The sequence below is a fragment of the Styela clava genome, chromosome 6, assembly GCF_964204865.1.
Source record: "Styela clava chromosome 6, kaStyClav1.hap1.2, whole genome shotgun sequence".
NCBI lineage: Eukaryota > Metazoa > Chordata > Ascidiacea > Stolidobranchia > Styelidae > Styela > Styela clava.
This window is the reverse complement of record NC_135255.1, coordinates 5,877,694-5,893,586: the sequence shown is the minus strand read 5'-3', so window position 1 is coordinate 5,893,586 and position 15,893 is coordinate 5,877,694. Positions and strand designations below refer to the sequence as shown.

Genomic DNA, 15,893 nt, shown 5'->3' with positions numbered 1-15,893 from the left:
TAATAGTAATTTTTCTGCTTCAAATGCTTTCCGATTTTGGAACCTTGTCGGCGCTTTTCTACGGTGCAACACTGGAAGCTATTGTATCCAGGTGAATTGGAACATGGGTGTGCAACATTATTTTGTCGTTGGGCTATATAACCAATAGCTGGGCCACACTGAAAATTTGGCGGGAAAGGCGAGAGAAGGGAATGCGGCCATCGCTTTGCCATACAGTAATAAATGCATCGGTCAAGAAGGCGAAAGATTTAACCCAGCGACAAGAGCAAAAAAAATTATGCATTTTCATTCATGTGAGCGCTTTTTTGAACAAAAACCAGTCGGATTGGGATTTTATGCTTGATGAAGAAAAAATCTTAGTGCTGACAAAGAGTACACTGAATGGTTTGGTGGGTCGGGTTGTGGACATAGAGAAACGAAGTTTTGGTCGAATATCGTACGTCGGCGTTTGTCTTAAAATTACAAACGTTTACAGTCTGTGTGACATTTGTTGTCTTGTAAGAGAAAGTACAAGGTACCGCGAGAGCGCGCGTTATTCATTAACAATACTCTGCATTTATTGAGTCTGAATAAACATCATGCATACGGGCTAATGTTTACTTATCAAACATGTATTATTATTGAAACATACGCTAAAATCCGTTTGTCATAGTCTCATCTCGCATGTGAAGCCGGAATGAAATGAAAAATAATCTTTGATAAATATGAACAGTAGGCCAATCACGATTTGAATACAACACGTACGCGACACGGAGACTCATTTCGTGGTTACTCGCGACGCATTTCAGGTTTCACGGTATGTTGTTGGTTTATCTTGTTATACCGCCCAGTTCTTATCCTGTATTTAGTTGAGTATTCTTGAAAGCGATGTTTCAGAATTAAAAACAAGGTGTAAAAAATTAATTGGGAATATCTTAACCAATTAATTGTGGATAGTTCGTTTTTAACTCTAGTGTGGTGTTAATAAGCTAAGGGAGAACTAGCTGTTCAGATTTTTTGAATTTCTGGAGATTTTCAGCGCTGTCGTATCAGATAAACATCATTGAATGGTTATGAAACCATAGTCAAATCTTGAAAATTCTTCTTGTGCGAAATTAAGGGTAAATCCTTGTAGGTTATCGAGGTGAAGAGTTTTATTTCCGAGCTATATCCAAAAGGTGGAAACAAATTAACAGGAAAGCTCGCACATGTGGAAAGAAGTAATAATATGTCTGTATCGCTAACACTGCGAAGTGTCATACAAAGTAAGTATGCTTCATTTTATAAATCACTTTTTCATGTGATGGTTGTGTGATGTTTAAATAGGAAAGTTGGGATTTTTTATGCAATCTTACCATGCTGATGTTATTTGAGGATATTTATGTAGATGTCTCGTCATTTTAATAGCATAGTCCGTCAAATTTCTTTTTACGCATCTCTTATTGTAATTTACTAATACTCTATTCAAAAAAATTTAATTCTAAATTCCGTTTCTACTGTATTTTCACAGCCATCGAAAATTCATGGAGCCACGAAACAATATCCTTCAACTGGCCCAAGACTGTTGGCATCAAGCATTACACACTGCTGGTCAGGAATGTAGCCAACAAAAATCATATGCTGATTAATAAAAATTTCCCGGACAATATAACTCAATACCGACATAAGATGGAAGGAAGCTTGAGATATGGCCAAACGTGCGAATTTAGCATTATGATAACGGGACCTAATAATGAGATAAAGCATAGTCCTTGGCAAATTTTTACAATTGGTAAGTCTCTATCTTTACACAAATACTTAAACACGAAGTCTTCTGAATTCTCCATCTGAAATCTAATCAGATAGACCTAATGTTTCCGCAGCTCACATGTCTTTTTCCTGGTGTTATTATTTTTGAATTAAGCTATCAAAGAACATAATTCAACTTTGGCAATTAGTTTTTTTTAAGTAAGGATTCAGTTATTGTGCGGTCCAACCGTTTTCTCAACGACTTCCATTATACATATCCATTGCTTTTTGTATCACGTTGTCTTTACTTATTTTTTAATTTAAAAAATATGTTTTCGTTTTCTATGGATTTCCCCTGTAGGGTACAAAATGTTCCCACACTTACCCCTGTTACTTCATCCACCATCGATGTACAAATGACTCTACTTTTTGTTTATAGGCCTATATATGAATAAAAATATATAAATTTTTCTTCATTTATGCTCGATTTCAAATTCAAGTCAACGTGTGTCATGTATTCGTGTTTTGGGACAACAGGGAGAGCCTCGTACAAGTATCCCGTCTCAAAAATTAATATCGTCAACTAATCAACATATCCAAACAGTGGGATACCCAGTATTTCGGTCAATTGTATTGAAGTCTATTGTGACGTCATATAGTTATTTTTTAATCACACACGTTACCAATAAGAAACGTCGCGTTGTTAAATTCTTATTGAATTCTTGTCAAACTGATTTTCAATCAAGTATGATGTAGTCGGGTAACATAACGTAGAGTCGTATAGAACACCGATGATGCCGTTAGAAATATGAAAAAAAAGTTTCTTACGGGTCACGTAAGTAAACAGGCTCCGCGGGTCGGACAGTGGCCCGCAAGGCGTATGTTGCACCCACCCAACTGCAGATGGTATCCGAATTTCAAGTTTGATTGGTACATAACTTTCCCCTCGGACGTCTTATTTCGATGTAATTTTCCATTTCCAGGTGGAGATAGAGTTCCTAGGAATCCGTCCGCATCTGTAAACAGCGAGTGCCCAGAAAGAAGCATTAAAGTTGTTTGGGTCTCTTCGGTAAAGACTCCAGAATATTACACCGTTAAAGCCATTCCATCACGAGGAAAAATTGTGACACAAACTTGTCAACAACCGCCGTTTATTTTTCATGGTTTAAAATCAAATACTCCCTACGTATTTAAAGTTTCCGCAGTTTTTCTTGAAGATGATGGTACCATCAAAGAAGAAGTTGGAAGTAAAACTGACGCAGTGAGCACATATCCAAGTAAGTATTAATATCACGACTAAGTCTCTAAACATTTACGATTGGGTAGCATTCAACTTGAATTTTATTCAGAGTCTGCACCACGAAGATGGCATCTTGTTGTAGCTACTGATTTCTTAACTTATGTAGGCCTATAGACTACAATATCTGTATGAATATCACCAAATTTTCAATAATGTTCGGCAGAAATGTCTGTTGCATATTCTCAATGTATATGGGCCTACAGTATTTTGCAACTTTTACTCTGCCGAAATTATATTATAAGGGCTGCTAATAGTTTGTGTTACGAAAACTGATCTTGCAAACAAATGGATTAAAAATCACTGACCTACTGTTGCACAGACGGATCGGCTTATAGAAGTGAATTTTATATATTGTGAAATTTATGCCTATTTCTACGCAGAACGAGGAGCGATGTCAGAACATTTTTGATTACTTAATTTGAATAAAACATTACAAGGAGAATAAATTTAATGTGCCCGCATGATCTTCGATTGAAATTCTATCGTTTATAGATACTATTTCAACAGCTTTCATATTGTAACAGATAACAATCGCGTAGCCGATGACAAGAAGGCGGATTTGGGTATGTAGTCCATTTTCTTGTTTTTTATTTTCCTATTTATAAAGTTAATTAAACAAGTTTCAAGAGCATTCCTGAACGAGAGCTCGCCCAAATGCGAATATTCACTTGGAGTAGGCCTACTAGATGATTTTCTGTTCTATGGACATAACGATTAACTCATGGATTTGAGCGTTTGAATAGTCTCACCAGCACGTCCCTGATTATCTTTTGCGAGTTTGTTGATTTAAATTAAGGATATAATTGCAAGAGCCATGATGTACAGTATTATGAAGTCGTAATTGAAACTTTCCCTGGTAAAATATAGAAGTCTTTTTCTGAAACCTACTTATTTTTAATATAACAGATAAACCAAAAATTGAAATAATTATCGTTGAAAATGAGGATAGTCCGGATCGAGCATGTATAAGTTGGGATCACCCTGATTTTGATGGCGATTCAAGTGATTATAAAATCTTACATTATCAAGTCACATTATCACAAGATGGTGTCGTGATTAAAAAATTCGAGAATATAACCTGCTCAGAAACACAAACTGAAATGTTTGTGCTAAATTTCGGGAAATATTACACCGTAAACATAATAACTACATACGAAGAGATTGATACGGAAAAAGTGAGAAGATCGGATACATTAAGAACGTTTTATTCGAGTGAGTCGTTTCAATGTCGATTCAGTTGTAAGTTTAAGCGGGCATGCTTTTTTATTTTATTTCGGCCCAGCCCATACCTGAGCTTGAAGCTTGAGAGTTACCATACGCAGGACCTTTTAACGCAGTTAGTTATATTTGACTAAATATAAATCTTATACCATCACAAGCATCACATTGACATGCGAGAAGCTACTTTCGTGAAAGGACAGGACAGAAGCGAGATCGTTGATCCGCGATTCCAAAAGAGTGAATAATTTAACCACTAGGCTTTTCGTTAAATTCCTTTCTTCGCCAATTTAAAACTCCTTATACTTTTCATACTACATACTATGCATAAAAGGTACATTATTTATTAAATCTTCAATGCACCTTGGCTAGTGTTATGCGCAGGTTGCACTCTTGCTTTTGTACAGCCTAATTACTTATAATGTGTAGAAATGGGTACGGAAACGCTATAGCATTAGAAGTAAAAATACAGAAAAAAAACGGAGTCACGGGGAATTAAACTTGTTTTATACTTGTCATCGGTTTCGAACTGTAGCCAAGTTTCCTTCAACCCGAGCTCGTTGTTTGAATTTTTTAGATGGTAAAAAACTTTTCGCAGTCTATATAGCCCGATTGTAGACCTATCTTGGGTGTGATTCGACCCTTAATTGGTGTCAATAATCACTGGTTTTCACAGCACTTTAAACTGGTAGATTTCATGACGATTTGTATCGAAAATCCGGTCGAGGACAGACATTGTACGCGTTAAGTCATGGCAAATACTAATCATCTTTCCATATGAAATGTATTTATATTATTTTGTCCATGAAAGTTCCTGAAATTTTTGTGTGTCTCATTTACATTCAGGACCAGATAAACCCACGATCAAAGTTTTAAAACACGATGGGAAAGTTTCTGTAGGATGGACAATGGTTGATGGAGCTGATGGATTTCATCTTCAAATTCAAGAAGTTCGTTCAGGCCGAATGATACTACAAATGGAAGGAGGGCGGGGTTTCATCGAGTATAAAGTAGAATCTTCCCATTTTATTGTTGGCAGATATTACAGATTCTCTGTCACGGCGATAACAAAAGACAAGAAAATAAGATTAAACGCTGTCGAAAAGCTAATGGGTATTTATTACTTTCATTTCTTATACGCACTTACAAATTTAATGCCAAATTTGTTCCTTGAATTCTAGAGTTCAACAAAGGCTAAGTCAAAACTATGCTTACATACAAACAAGAGAGCAATGCTCAAATATATGGATACGAAAGTCCAGTGATTAACCTCTGTAGCCTGTGAGACCAACACAGAAATTTGTTATCCGATGCTTCTTGCTAATCATATCCCATCTCCGTAGCAATTTACGTCAATACCAGTAAGGCCTTATGGGAAAAGATGGACTGTCATAACTTAAATGTCACGTGGTGGCGCGATATATGCAAAAAAGGCAAAATGCTAATAACGATGTCGAGCCCTATTGGACTCAGAAACACTTAACAAAATAAATATGTAATCGTCTAGCGACTTTTATCAAAAATTGAAAATTTTTCATAAAATTGATTTATTTACGGACAATTTTTTTCAACAATAACGACACAATGACACAATAACGGCCCTATTGAGACAAAAACAACAATTGGCTACATTTCGTCACGAGAAAGAGTTTAATATAATCTTAAATTGGGAAGGAAATAATGTTAACCAGTTGTTAAGTCTAATTCGTTGTTTAGGTGATCAACTGGTACCAAGACAAGCGATAGCGACATTGAATACGATTAAGCCTTGCAATTCTGTTGATATAACTTGGGAAAGTCCAGAAAAAGAACCATTTCGTTACAAAGTGTTATCTACAGACGGAAAACATGTAATGAAGCATATAAAAACAAATAGTTGTGTTGTAACTGGATTGCAGAGTGGATCAAGATATAGATTTAATGTTATAGCAATATTTGAAGATGGGACGGAAAGTGATCCATGTTCGACAGACGAAATAGTCACCGATCCTAGTGAGTAATATGTAGAATTGATCATAAACTGATGAGGGACTGTGTTATGTTTAATTTATTCATGTTTGATACTAATACGGACTGCGAGCTATTTCACTAACCGACTGTGCCTTTAACTACAAGTTTAAAAAATTGAACTCGAGAAATTACTACTCGGACTCCTCGCTGCGATTTCTTTCCCTGATTCTAACTCACGACAGAGTGTGCGCACAAATTGTGTGAGCATTTGTAAATTTTCCTAATATATGTATATGCATTTAAAACATTGTCCATCCATTTTATTGTTTTGAAATCCTGCCATAGGAAATAACATTTCTTAGGGCAGGGATGGCGAACCTTTTTCAATGAATGGGTCAAAAATTTTATTTTCATCGCGGAACTGAAGTGAGTGGGTCACAGATATTTAATCAATGTTTGTATCTATAAAAAACTTCTGAAATCCTATAAGCTTCTGTAGGTGGTGGTGTAGTTTTGTGCTTTACTTATGTAGGACTTCTATCAGAAATTTTTTATGGCACTGGATTTTATAAAATTAGAGTAGGAAAACACGCATATGAACAAACAAAAACGTTTAGGATGATGCGGCAAATTATTTTACGGTTACAAAGAGTTTCGAGGTAATTCAACTCTGATAGTTTTATATTTTTCAATCAGCTTTCAAGCACATTAAGGCACTTTTACACTGCCCGATTGTTATTTCAAATTTCTAGGTTTTTATTTCAAGTTTGGAAGATTTTGCTTTCTCAACGCCATTGTAGGCGAGAAACTAATAAAATGCAAAGTAACATCTAGTTCTCTTATAACCCCTAAAACAGTCTACAGATGTACTTCCGAAAGAGACAACACGTTGCGAGAAATGAACAGATCAATTGCATTGTTGTGTCATAAACGATGTCAGAGCCAATAGCTGAATAACGATACACAGCGATGCAAACATGAGTCCAACATTAGGCGTTTTGAAAACTACAATAACGGCACAGAAATTAACAGTTTAAATGAGCGATCGCAGCCCTGACTGCCCAACTGACGGTACATTATAATAGTTTAGGTATTGTTAGATTACTTTAAGGCCGGTTTTATCAATTTTTATCACTGATATATTAGCAGTTTATTTTAAAATTTTATTCGTGCCTTGGCGGGTCACGAATAAAACGACATGGGTCAGTTTGTGACCCGCGGGTCAGTGGTTCGCCATCCCTGTATTAGGGTATCTATCGTAGCCTGGGTATCTTTGAAGTTTCCATATATATACTCACTGTTTCTAATTTGATAATTTGCCTTTAAGATAAAGTAGCTTCAGGTTACATTCATAAGACCTCTCCGTTCTCTTTTTTTTTATGTCTGCATGTAAAACTATGAATCTACTCAGGGCCAACAACCTTAGAAAACTTGCAGTTGCGGATAAATGAAGACAGACCGCATTCATCAATCATGGCGTCTTGGAATCGCTCAGAAAATGCAACTACCTATAAAATTTCGGTTAAAACAACGAATTTCTTATTGGAATATACCACTGATAAAACTTGCCACACGCTGGAGAATCTGGATTCTGATACAAAGTATGAAATATGTGTTTCACCGGGCAACAGTGAAGGATACGGAAGACAGGCATCTTCAGAAATTACAACAGGTACGTCGTATCAATGAAAAACACCATGTAATTTTAGAGCCTTTGCGTCACAATGGAGGTGAAATCAAATTCACCCAACTGTAATAAGCCCGAACCTGTGCTGTATAGTTACGAATTGAATATGGTATTTAACCAAGGGCCTCTCTCATATTATTCATACTCCAACTCGGACACTTTAAATTGATTAAGCTATAGCTTACGTTCTGCACGCCTTTGCAGTGGAACTTGATCTTTGTTGTACGTATCAACTTGTCGCGCCAATTATCGAGTTTGTAATTTAATAGAAACTTGGATAGGATAGAATTTACATATATATATATATATCCAGTCGGAGAGGAAAGTCGATACGTCCTAATCCTATGGCGAACCACGGCCTCTCGTCCAGTTACCAGGCCATGTCGCGTATGGGATTAGTTAGTCAGTCATTTGTTTCAGATGCATGAACTTGATGGTGGATGTAGCCGTGACCGACCTACAGCGGCGAGGAGTTCAGCAATCCTCTCGCACATGATTATCACCACGGGATTCCAACCGCGAACCCATGCAGAGCAATCAGAGGTGCGGTGGCGAGCGTATTTTTAATTCTCAGCACAATGCGCCACACCACCGAGCCTGTCAAAGGCTTTGGTATATTTATGCTGGAGTAAATAATGAAGATATTACGGACACTTACTTTTTTATTCTTTGAGTGAAGTTATGGTCAAATTCAATGAGTTTCTGTAAGTTTATAAACATGTTATTGGACACGGAGTGGACCCACGAATCGTTTTGCTATCATTTAATTTATCTCTTCGGTTTCAGAATTGAACCCGCCAGATGACGCCAGCGTGACGTGCAGTTGTCACGATTGTGTTGATGTATCATTTGTTCACAATCATACTGGAACATGTCAATATGAAATTTCTCTATGCAAAGCAGAAAATGACGAAGTAGTGAATCAGAAAAAAACAAGTGAAATTAAATGTGATTTTCATAACCTTGAAGGCAACACGGAATATTATGCAACCGTGCGCAGCATTAAAGATGCTAAATCGAGTCGCAGTGAGAAGTCAAAAAATATATTGACAGGTAACAGAGAAAATTTGTTTACTTCATTTATTCAATTTTTGTAGTATCTCTAAACACGGAGTTAACTCTAAGTATTGAGCGGAAGCAACTGTGAAAATTAAACTAATTTTAAACACTTATTAAATATAAATATATAAACGTAATCTAAGTCATCCATCATTCCAATTTGTAGTATTGAATTGCACACTTACCAAAATTTAATGACGAAATAATAATATATTTCTAATGAATCATAAAAACTGTTCGAAGAATGTTGAAAGAAACTTACGATATGGGTAGAAAAATTTTGTTTGTTTTTTGGCTTGAAATGCAATAATAGCTAACAGAAAAACTTATTATTTGATCGTTTTTAGTGCCAAAGAAGATAATGGGATTAAAATGCATACAGGATGACGAACGACCTTCACTTGACGTTGAAATACAATGGGAATCAGAATACCCATCAATGCAATACGAAGTAGAGGTGCAAACCGATCAAATAATTGAAAGATTATTTTTAGTTGCCGACGCGAAGAACTGCAAATACAGATGTCTTAAGGAAGGGAATTTATATTCAGTGAGAGTAAGGGGAAAGAATAAAACGGGATATAGCGAGTGGTCAAATACCTCTGACATACTGTTAGGAGCCTCACCAAGTAAATTTTAGAGAAACTCAATTGGAAAGATGCGTTGCTTCGATTTTTGGAAATATGCTACTGCTATCTTGATTTGAAAGATTCTCCATGTTTTATCCTTATGTATATTTAAGTTTTATGTGGTATTTGATATGCTTCAAATTGGATTGCTAGATAGTGAAACTCGGAAGATTTTGATAATATTCACTCGAGATCTTCATAAATGACCTATGAGTACCGCAAACGTGTGAATTGAATTCTTTCGTTTTCAATCGTCCGTGATATGCTGGTGGTGGTACGAGTCTATCACACGCAACAAGATCAGAGAGACGCGAATGATATTATTATAAGCTAATAATATGATTAAATCATCTTTGCTAGATCTTGTAATCCATTTTAAAATTAGTTCGTTCAATTCAATGTACAATTAACTCAGTCTGTAACATAATCCTTCCCAGCGGATAATTTTTTTAAGAAACAAGTTGTGTGCAATTAATCACTGTAGTTAGGTAGTCAATACGAAATAGCAGTTATACATTTTTAATAGGTAAATCAATTTCCATTTCTTGCATAGTTTCTTTGATATCGCTCAATAACTTTTTAATGTCATCTGGCCAAATGTCTCCAATTGTACCAATTCTGAAACAATTTGCGATAGTCACTTTCCCAGGGTAGATGACCGAACCTGTAATCACAAAATTTATGTTTGCACTATGCCTGAAGATACATATTTTGGGCAGGCTAATATAGAATAAAATGATGGCATGTTTCTCTTTTTATGTAAGCTTATAACAATTTTTTGGATAATCTAATATGCCTTTACATATTCTGTTTAGTATTTGATTAGTAGATTAGTTCCTATTGTTCTATACAGATTTTTATTCATACATATAGGGTACCGGACTATAGGGCGCAAATGGTACTGGTTTGAAATGTAGGCACTAAAGCATCGCCTGATCCAACATTGGGCGCACCGGCGTATAAGGCGCACGATGGATTTGAAAAATAAAAATTTAAAGCTGCCTTATGGTGCGTAAAATACTGTGATATCAAAACACTTAGTTTTCAAACTAAAAACAAACACGCATTCAAAAGCAACAAACACTGTGCTGAAGACGATCTATTAGAGCAGGGGTGTGCAACCTTTAATACAGGAGGGCCACATTCAAATAACTGGGAGAAACCGCGGCCGCACTTTTATTTAACATAGGCTTTCAAGTAGTTGCAAGCACAAAAATTTTGGCTATTGATCTTATGACATGACTTGTTCGCTTCGCACAAGCTAGCTGTTAGGGCATTGTAACGTCATAAAAAATGGACTCAGTCAGGTTTAGGTTTCCCAACGACGCAAATGGATTGGGATTACTCACACGTACTAGACTAAATTGAAAACTCGTTGTATTAGAGTACAGCATTGTTGCGACGATGTATTATTGTGAACGTTTGAAGATTTTGATTTACCCTTTTCGTATAGCTTATTGTAGAAAATGTCAAAATTGAAGTTCTTATGCTTCGGATAGTGGAAAGAAGTAATGATGTAGCTCAACTGATGATCTGAGTGATCTAACAGTGTAAGGAATCCCATCTGTTGCATTTCTCGTCGCAGAATTTCGGCATTTTCTTTGTATCTATATTGAAAATAAGAAATCGTTTAACGTAACGCCGCAAAGGACTCGGACGAAGGAATCACGAGAGGTTATGCTCTGCCCGCCATGAGTTGTCCCGATCTCATCAGAATAAATCAGAGCAAAATTCGAGTGACGGCGTAAATTGTTAAAACAAACAAATTTTGTGTGAAGACAGTGGGCACCATATTGAGATACCAAGATATCATAATACATCTCTTTAAATAAAATTCTCATCTTCAACAATAGATAATTTAAAAGATTAATACAAAGGTTTAAGAAAATGCAATGTTTTTTAACAAAATCAAAAACATCCGCATGGCGATTAATACACAAGAATCGTATACAAGATTCGCAATATTTAATATTACTTCTAATAAAATTAGTCTACCTACTCAAACAAAAAACTATTCATTCAATCTTGTCTACTCTATTACTCACCGTTTTGCTCTCTGAATTACTCCTCCTTCGTCTTCTAGTTCTCTTATTGCTTCTGCAAACGCCAACATTACATGAGTAGGAATAGTGAATCTGAATTGACCAGTCTTCTCGAGTGCTTCATATTGATCGAAGAGATCTAATGACAGACTCCTGGAATTTCCCTTGCATCTAGAAGAAACAACATAGTTTTGTTTTGTATAGTAACTATACACTGAAAGATTTTTGGGCTAGTTAGTAAAGTAACCAGAAAAAGCAAATTGTTTTTTGTTGGCATTGGCTTTTCCAATGCTCTATTCCAACTATTTGTACAGAAATTTTGCTTGATTAGGACACGAAGTACTTGTAATACTAGTTAATAACAAGAGATCGATGCTCAATTATATAGACACGAAATCTAAACGAAGTAGTACGGAATGCAATCTGTCACATTAGACTACGGGTACCGCAGTCTTTCCATCTTCGCCTGACCAACAGCTAGCAACTAACACGAACGCGGAACCGTCGCAAGGTACGCAATTTTTAATTTTGACGTTAATAATGACGTCATCGCTCAAAAACGAATCCCAGGAAGCCCACAGAATTTTTTCAAATAAATAAAAGTAATAGCCTTCTAGCGAAAACTACAATCTTTAACCACTGAAAATTTCAGTTGAACCAGTAGGTAATAAGAACAGTAATAATTTTTTTTTCCTCACGAACAGAAGAAAAAGATGACCAACAACAATATGATAACAAGATGTTCCAAATGTTCATTTCGTGTCTAATAATTTTACCTGTTTAGTAGCTCTTTTTTCAGAAAACAATATGCAAAGCCAGGTGCTCCTTGCATGCATTTATTAGTACTGGTTACCATCACATCTATGTTATCAAGATTCATAGGTATTCCCACAAAACCGCTCATTGAATCCACCATGAATATTGTATCTGAAGCAAAAATTTTACAGCGTTGTGGTCATTCTAAAGCATAAAGACCTGAAAAGCGAAAGAAAAACTACTGTAATTCAGTAACTAAACTTTGATATGGAATTAAACACGTGATTATTATGCTAAAAGTAATCGAGGCAAATGAGTAGTGCCATTAGGTGAAAAAATATCGGTGCCTACCTGGACTGACTGCCTTCACTGCAGTGCCTATTTCTTCAATGGGGTTTATGGCACCAGTACTCGTCTCACAGTGGACCATAGCCAGATGGGAAAATTGGTCTGATTCCAATCTTTTGGTAATGTCTTCGATACTGAAATTTAGTGCTTCGGGAACTGACATTATCTCAGTTTGAATCGACGAAGTTTGGCAAATTTTCATCAGTCGTTTTCCGTATGAACCATTGTCAAGTATAAGAACCTAATGCAAAATATTTTCATATCATATATGTGCATCGATATAGATGTAGAACTGAAATCATTCTGTTTATCTCAGACTATCCGATTTATTACGACGTGGGTGATAGTACCACTAGATCTATCAATTGATCAGCGAATCTCTCTTGTTCGCTTTCTTGTACATACTTATCACTGGTCACTGAGTAGCGGCAGATTTGCACGAACAGTAATTATTCGATAAATCAATATATACGTACACAGATTACAAAGAATTTGTCTACCGGACTGAAATATCCTTTTTTAAATTATGCTGTTACAAATTGTAAAAGTCAAAATAATTTTCAAACCTTTCCGTCATTCCGAGGAATGGTAGTGGTGAATGCGCTTTCGAGTGCAAATGTTCCACTGCCTTGCATTGGCACCACTGTAAATACCTCGTCTCCCACATTGGCAATTTCCAACAGCTTTTTACGAACAAACCTGAAAGCATGAAAATGATTTATCGTTTATAAAATATTTTTAAATTAAGTTGGCAGTTACGTATCCTAGTATAGATATATAGTCAACAAAGGTGGTATGAATCTAATAAATCTATGATTTCTTAAAATATTAAACAGACAAATGGCGTCCTCAAATGATGACGTATTGTAATTTTTGAAGCACAGTTCAAAAGCCAGATACAATGGAGCCATTGTTGCAAGGGAAATTGAAATACATTCATTGCGAAGTGCTTATGATATATAACAATAAAAATATATATATATATAACCGTGTGATACGGTTAAATCAGGGAATTTTCAATCTATACGATGTCAACCTACAAAATTTGATACAAAAGTATTTTTGAAAGTACATCTTTAGCGTTCATTTCTATAGCTATTTCTGTACATCACTCATACCTGATCGTTTCTATAAATTCAGGTTCTCTTGAACCAATGTCTCGAAGCATTTGTTGTCTCACACGCATGCTGATGCCCAGAGGTCCAGGAGTAAATAATTTCCGCATTTTATCCATTGTACGTGACACCACTGTTTTTTAATAATTTTTTTTAAATTGGAAATAAATTTAACTCATTTTTTAAATAAGATTAATAAATAATCTCTCCGAGGTGCACAAAATTATTAAATTTAAAATTCATTTTGCCAGGCAATGAAGAGTGTTCACCGTAAAGCAGTCACGGTTAAAGCAGTCACGGTTGCCTAACAGATGGAAAGAGGGATGTCATCACTCAAACCATGGTTTTAATATCAAAAATATTCTGTTAACTTAGACCAGTGTTTCCCAACCCGAGTCCGCGGTCTCAAATGAGTCCGCGGAGCGTTTGAATGAGTCCGCAACGAGCCAGAAATTCACTGCGGGCCACAAACGTTTTTGCGAAACCTAACCATCAGCCAAGTTACGATTTACGTTTGAATTTACATGAAATGCAAGTTTATTCACATATCATTAATCGAGTCAATAATTACTGGATACTGTCTATAGGACTGGGAATATATTCAAATAGTCAACTCTTAGAATAGCAATTTACTATTCGAAAATTTGGTAACAGGTGATGAGACTGGTCACTTGCGCGTCGCTTAATCAAACGATTGGATTTTACAACTCACTTGCGGATTTCGGCAAAAACACGAGTCGGTACACGCGTGGATAGATACCTAAGTGGTATTTCTCGCGAGCTCGAACAACGAAAAAAAAAAAGAATTTTCTGGTAGGTGTCAATGGTGGCAACCTAAATTTTCTAAATTGAAATGCGGCAATACTAAATACAAATACTACAAATGAAACGGAGAACACCATAAGTTTTGTTTAATGATGGTCCGCGACCGATTAAAAACGCTTTTTTATACATTGCAAATTGCTAAATTTCGGGTGCTACCGTAGTATACGTATCAGGGCATTTTCCCTTAGAATTCTTTGCTTTACTGCCTCCCCATTGGTACGTACAGTACTGCAGTATGTGTTGTACGAGAGCATCTCAGATTTGTCAAATTCACAATAATACGAATCGAAACAAAATATAATCGGGCACTTTACCACGCACTTTTATGTCCACGGATTGTCATGATATTTTCTGAGAAGTTTTGCTTTTATTTCGTCAAGACAACCGCAGATTAAAATTATCACAAATTAAATTAATATTAATTAAAGCAGGGGGATGCATAATTTTTTTTGATTTACTAATATATATACTTTAATTATATTTTTAATAAATACTAAATCAAGTTGTACTTTCTGGAAACTTATAACGGCGTTGCTAACGGCGATAACAAGATCGCAAAAAATATGTATCAAAACCAAATGTAATCGGGCATATGTTCGCAGATTGCCGTGGTATTTGTTTAAAGAAGCAATGCTTTCATCTTGTCATAAGTCGACGCAACCGCGAGTGACCATGAACACAAATGAATAAAAATAGAAAGACATTTTAAATTCTCGTCGTTGTCATGGATTGAATATTGTGCGACAGAAAAGGCCATTTATACACTAAAAAAGTCGACTCTTTTTAACAAACGCGCAATTGCGGCGAATTTCTGATTTTGAAATTCCTTAAAATTCTGTTCTGTTTGGTTTTATTATTTCTTCACACAGAGTACGGTTGCAACCAACGCACGTTGAGTCCGCAAGGGTTTTCGCCCGTGAGAAAATAGTCCGCGACCAAAAAAGGTTGGTAAATGCTGACTTAGACTATACTCTCAACGACACAGAAAAATTCAGTTCATGTTCTAAAATGAGCCTTCTCACAAAAAAACTCACTAACTCAAAAACTTGGCGCTTCTTGGCAAATGCCTCGAATACATCACAAAGGTACGCTAAAACTAAGCAATAAAATTCATTGTTTTTAAGGTCCCTAAATTTCTACCACTAATATTATCTAAGGAATAATTGGTGGCAGTGTCTTTTACGAAAAAACAAACTGTGCAAACAATCATTTGAGATGGATCCCACCATTCATGCTATCTCAAATCATTTATTTTAT

General features: G+C 35.9%; 3 protein-coding genes across 3 annotated transcripts; 2 read left to right on the top strand and 1 right to left on the bottom strand.

The window, feature by feature from the left end:
• Positions 1-848: 848 nt before the first annotated feature.
• LOC144424461 (uncharacterized) lies at positions 849-3,416 on the top strand. The gene is made up of 4 exons (XM_078113799.1): positions 849-1,244; positions 1,490-1,750; positions 2,691-2,984; positions 3,388-3,416. The coding sequence occupies exons 1-4, from the start codon at positions 1,208-1,210 to the stop codon at positions 3,414-3,416; spliced, it is 621 nt and encodes a 206-aa protein (XP_077969925.1). The 5' UTR covers positions 849-1,207.
• A 121-nt stretch (positions 3,417-3,537) lies between these two features.
• On the top strand, positions 3,538-10,033 carry LOC120331179 (receptor-type tyrosine-protein phosphatase eta-like). The gene is made up of 7 exons (XM_078113865.1): positions 3,538-3,570; positions 3,914-4,219; positions 5,072-5,338; positions 5,942-6,217; positions 7,587-7,847; positions 8,649-8,915; positions 9,269-10,033. Exons 2-7 carry the CDS (start codon positions 4,108-4,110, stop codon positions 9,559-9,561), a joined length of 1,476 nt encoding a protein of 491 aa, XP_077969991.1. The 5' UTR covers positions 3,538-3,570; positions 3,914-4,107; the 3' UTR covers positions 9,562-10,033.
• A 26-nt stretch (positions 10,034-10,059) lies between these two features.
• LOC120331209 (2-aminoethylphosphonate--pyruvate transaminase-like) lies at positions 10,060-14,013 on the bottom strand. The gene is made up of 7 exons (XM_039398281.2): positions 13,815-14,013; positions 13,263-13,395; positions 12,700-12,937; positions 12,369-12,519; positions 11,596-11,763; positions 10,991-11,157; positions 10,060-10,214 (listed from the first exon to the last, which is right to left on the bottom strand). Exons 1-7 carry the CDS (start codon positions 13,928-13,930, stop codon positions 10,060-10,062), a joined length of 1,128 nt encoding a protein of 375 aa, XP_039254215.2. The 5' UTR covers positions 13,931-14,013.
• Positions 14,014-15,893: the final 1,880 nt, after the last annotated feature.

Bases quoted from the DNA above. Each gene is read 5' to 3' on its own strand.
- LOC120331179 (XM_078113865.1), top strand. From the start codon at position 4,108: ATGTTTGTGCTAAATTTCGGGAAATATTACACCGTAAACATAATAACT. The intron at 5,339-5,941 runs GTATTTATTACT...TTCGTTGTTTAG, and splicing joins CGCTGTCGAAAAGCTAATGG to GTGATCAACTGGTACCAAGA. The intron at 6,218-7,586 runs GTGAGTAATATG...GAATCTACTCAG, and splicing joins CGAAATAGTCACCGATCCTA to GGCCAACAACCTTAGAAAAC.
- LOC144424461 (XM_078113799.1), top strand. From the start codon at position 1,208: ATGTCTGTATCGCTAACACTGCGAAGTGTCATACAAA. The intron at 1,245-1,489 runs GTAAGTATGCTT...GTATTTTCACAG, and splicing joins ACTGCGAAGTGTCATACAAA to CCATCGAAAATTCATGGAGC. The intron at 2,985-3,387 runs GTAAGTATTAAT...ATTTCTACGCAG, and splicing joins CGCAGTGAGCACATATCCAA to AACGAGGAGCGATGTCAGAA.
- LOC120331209 (XM_039398281.2), bottom strand. From the start codon at position 13,930: ATGGATAAAATGCGGAAATTATTTACTCCTGGACCTCTGGGCATCAGC. The intron at 11,764-12,368 runs GTAAAATTATTA...TGTTTCTTCTAG, and splicing joins AAAAAAGAGCTACTAAACAG to ATGCAAGGGAAATTCCAGGA. The intron at 11,158-11,595 runs GTGAGTAATAGA...TTTTCAATATAG, and splicing joins GTAATTCAGAGAGCAAAACG to ATACAAAGAAAATGCCGAAA.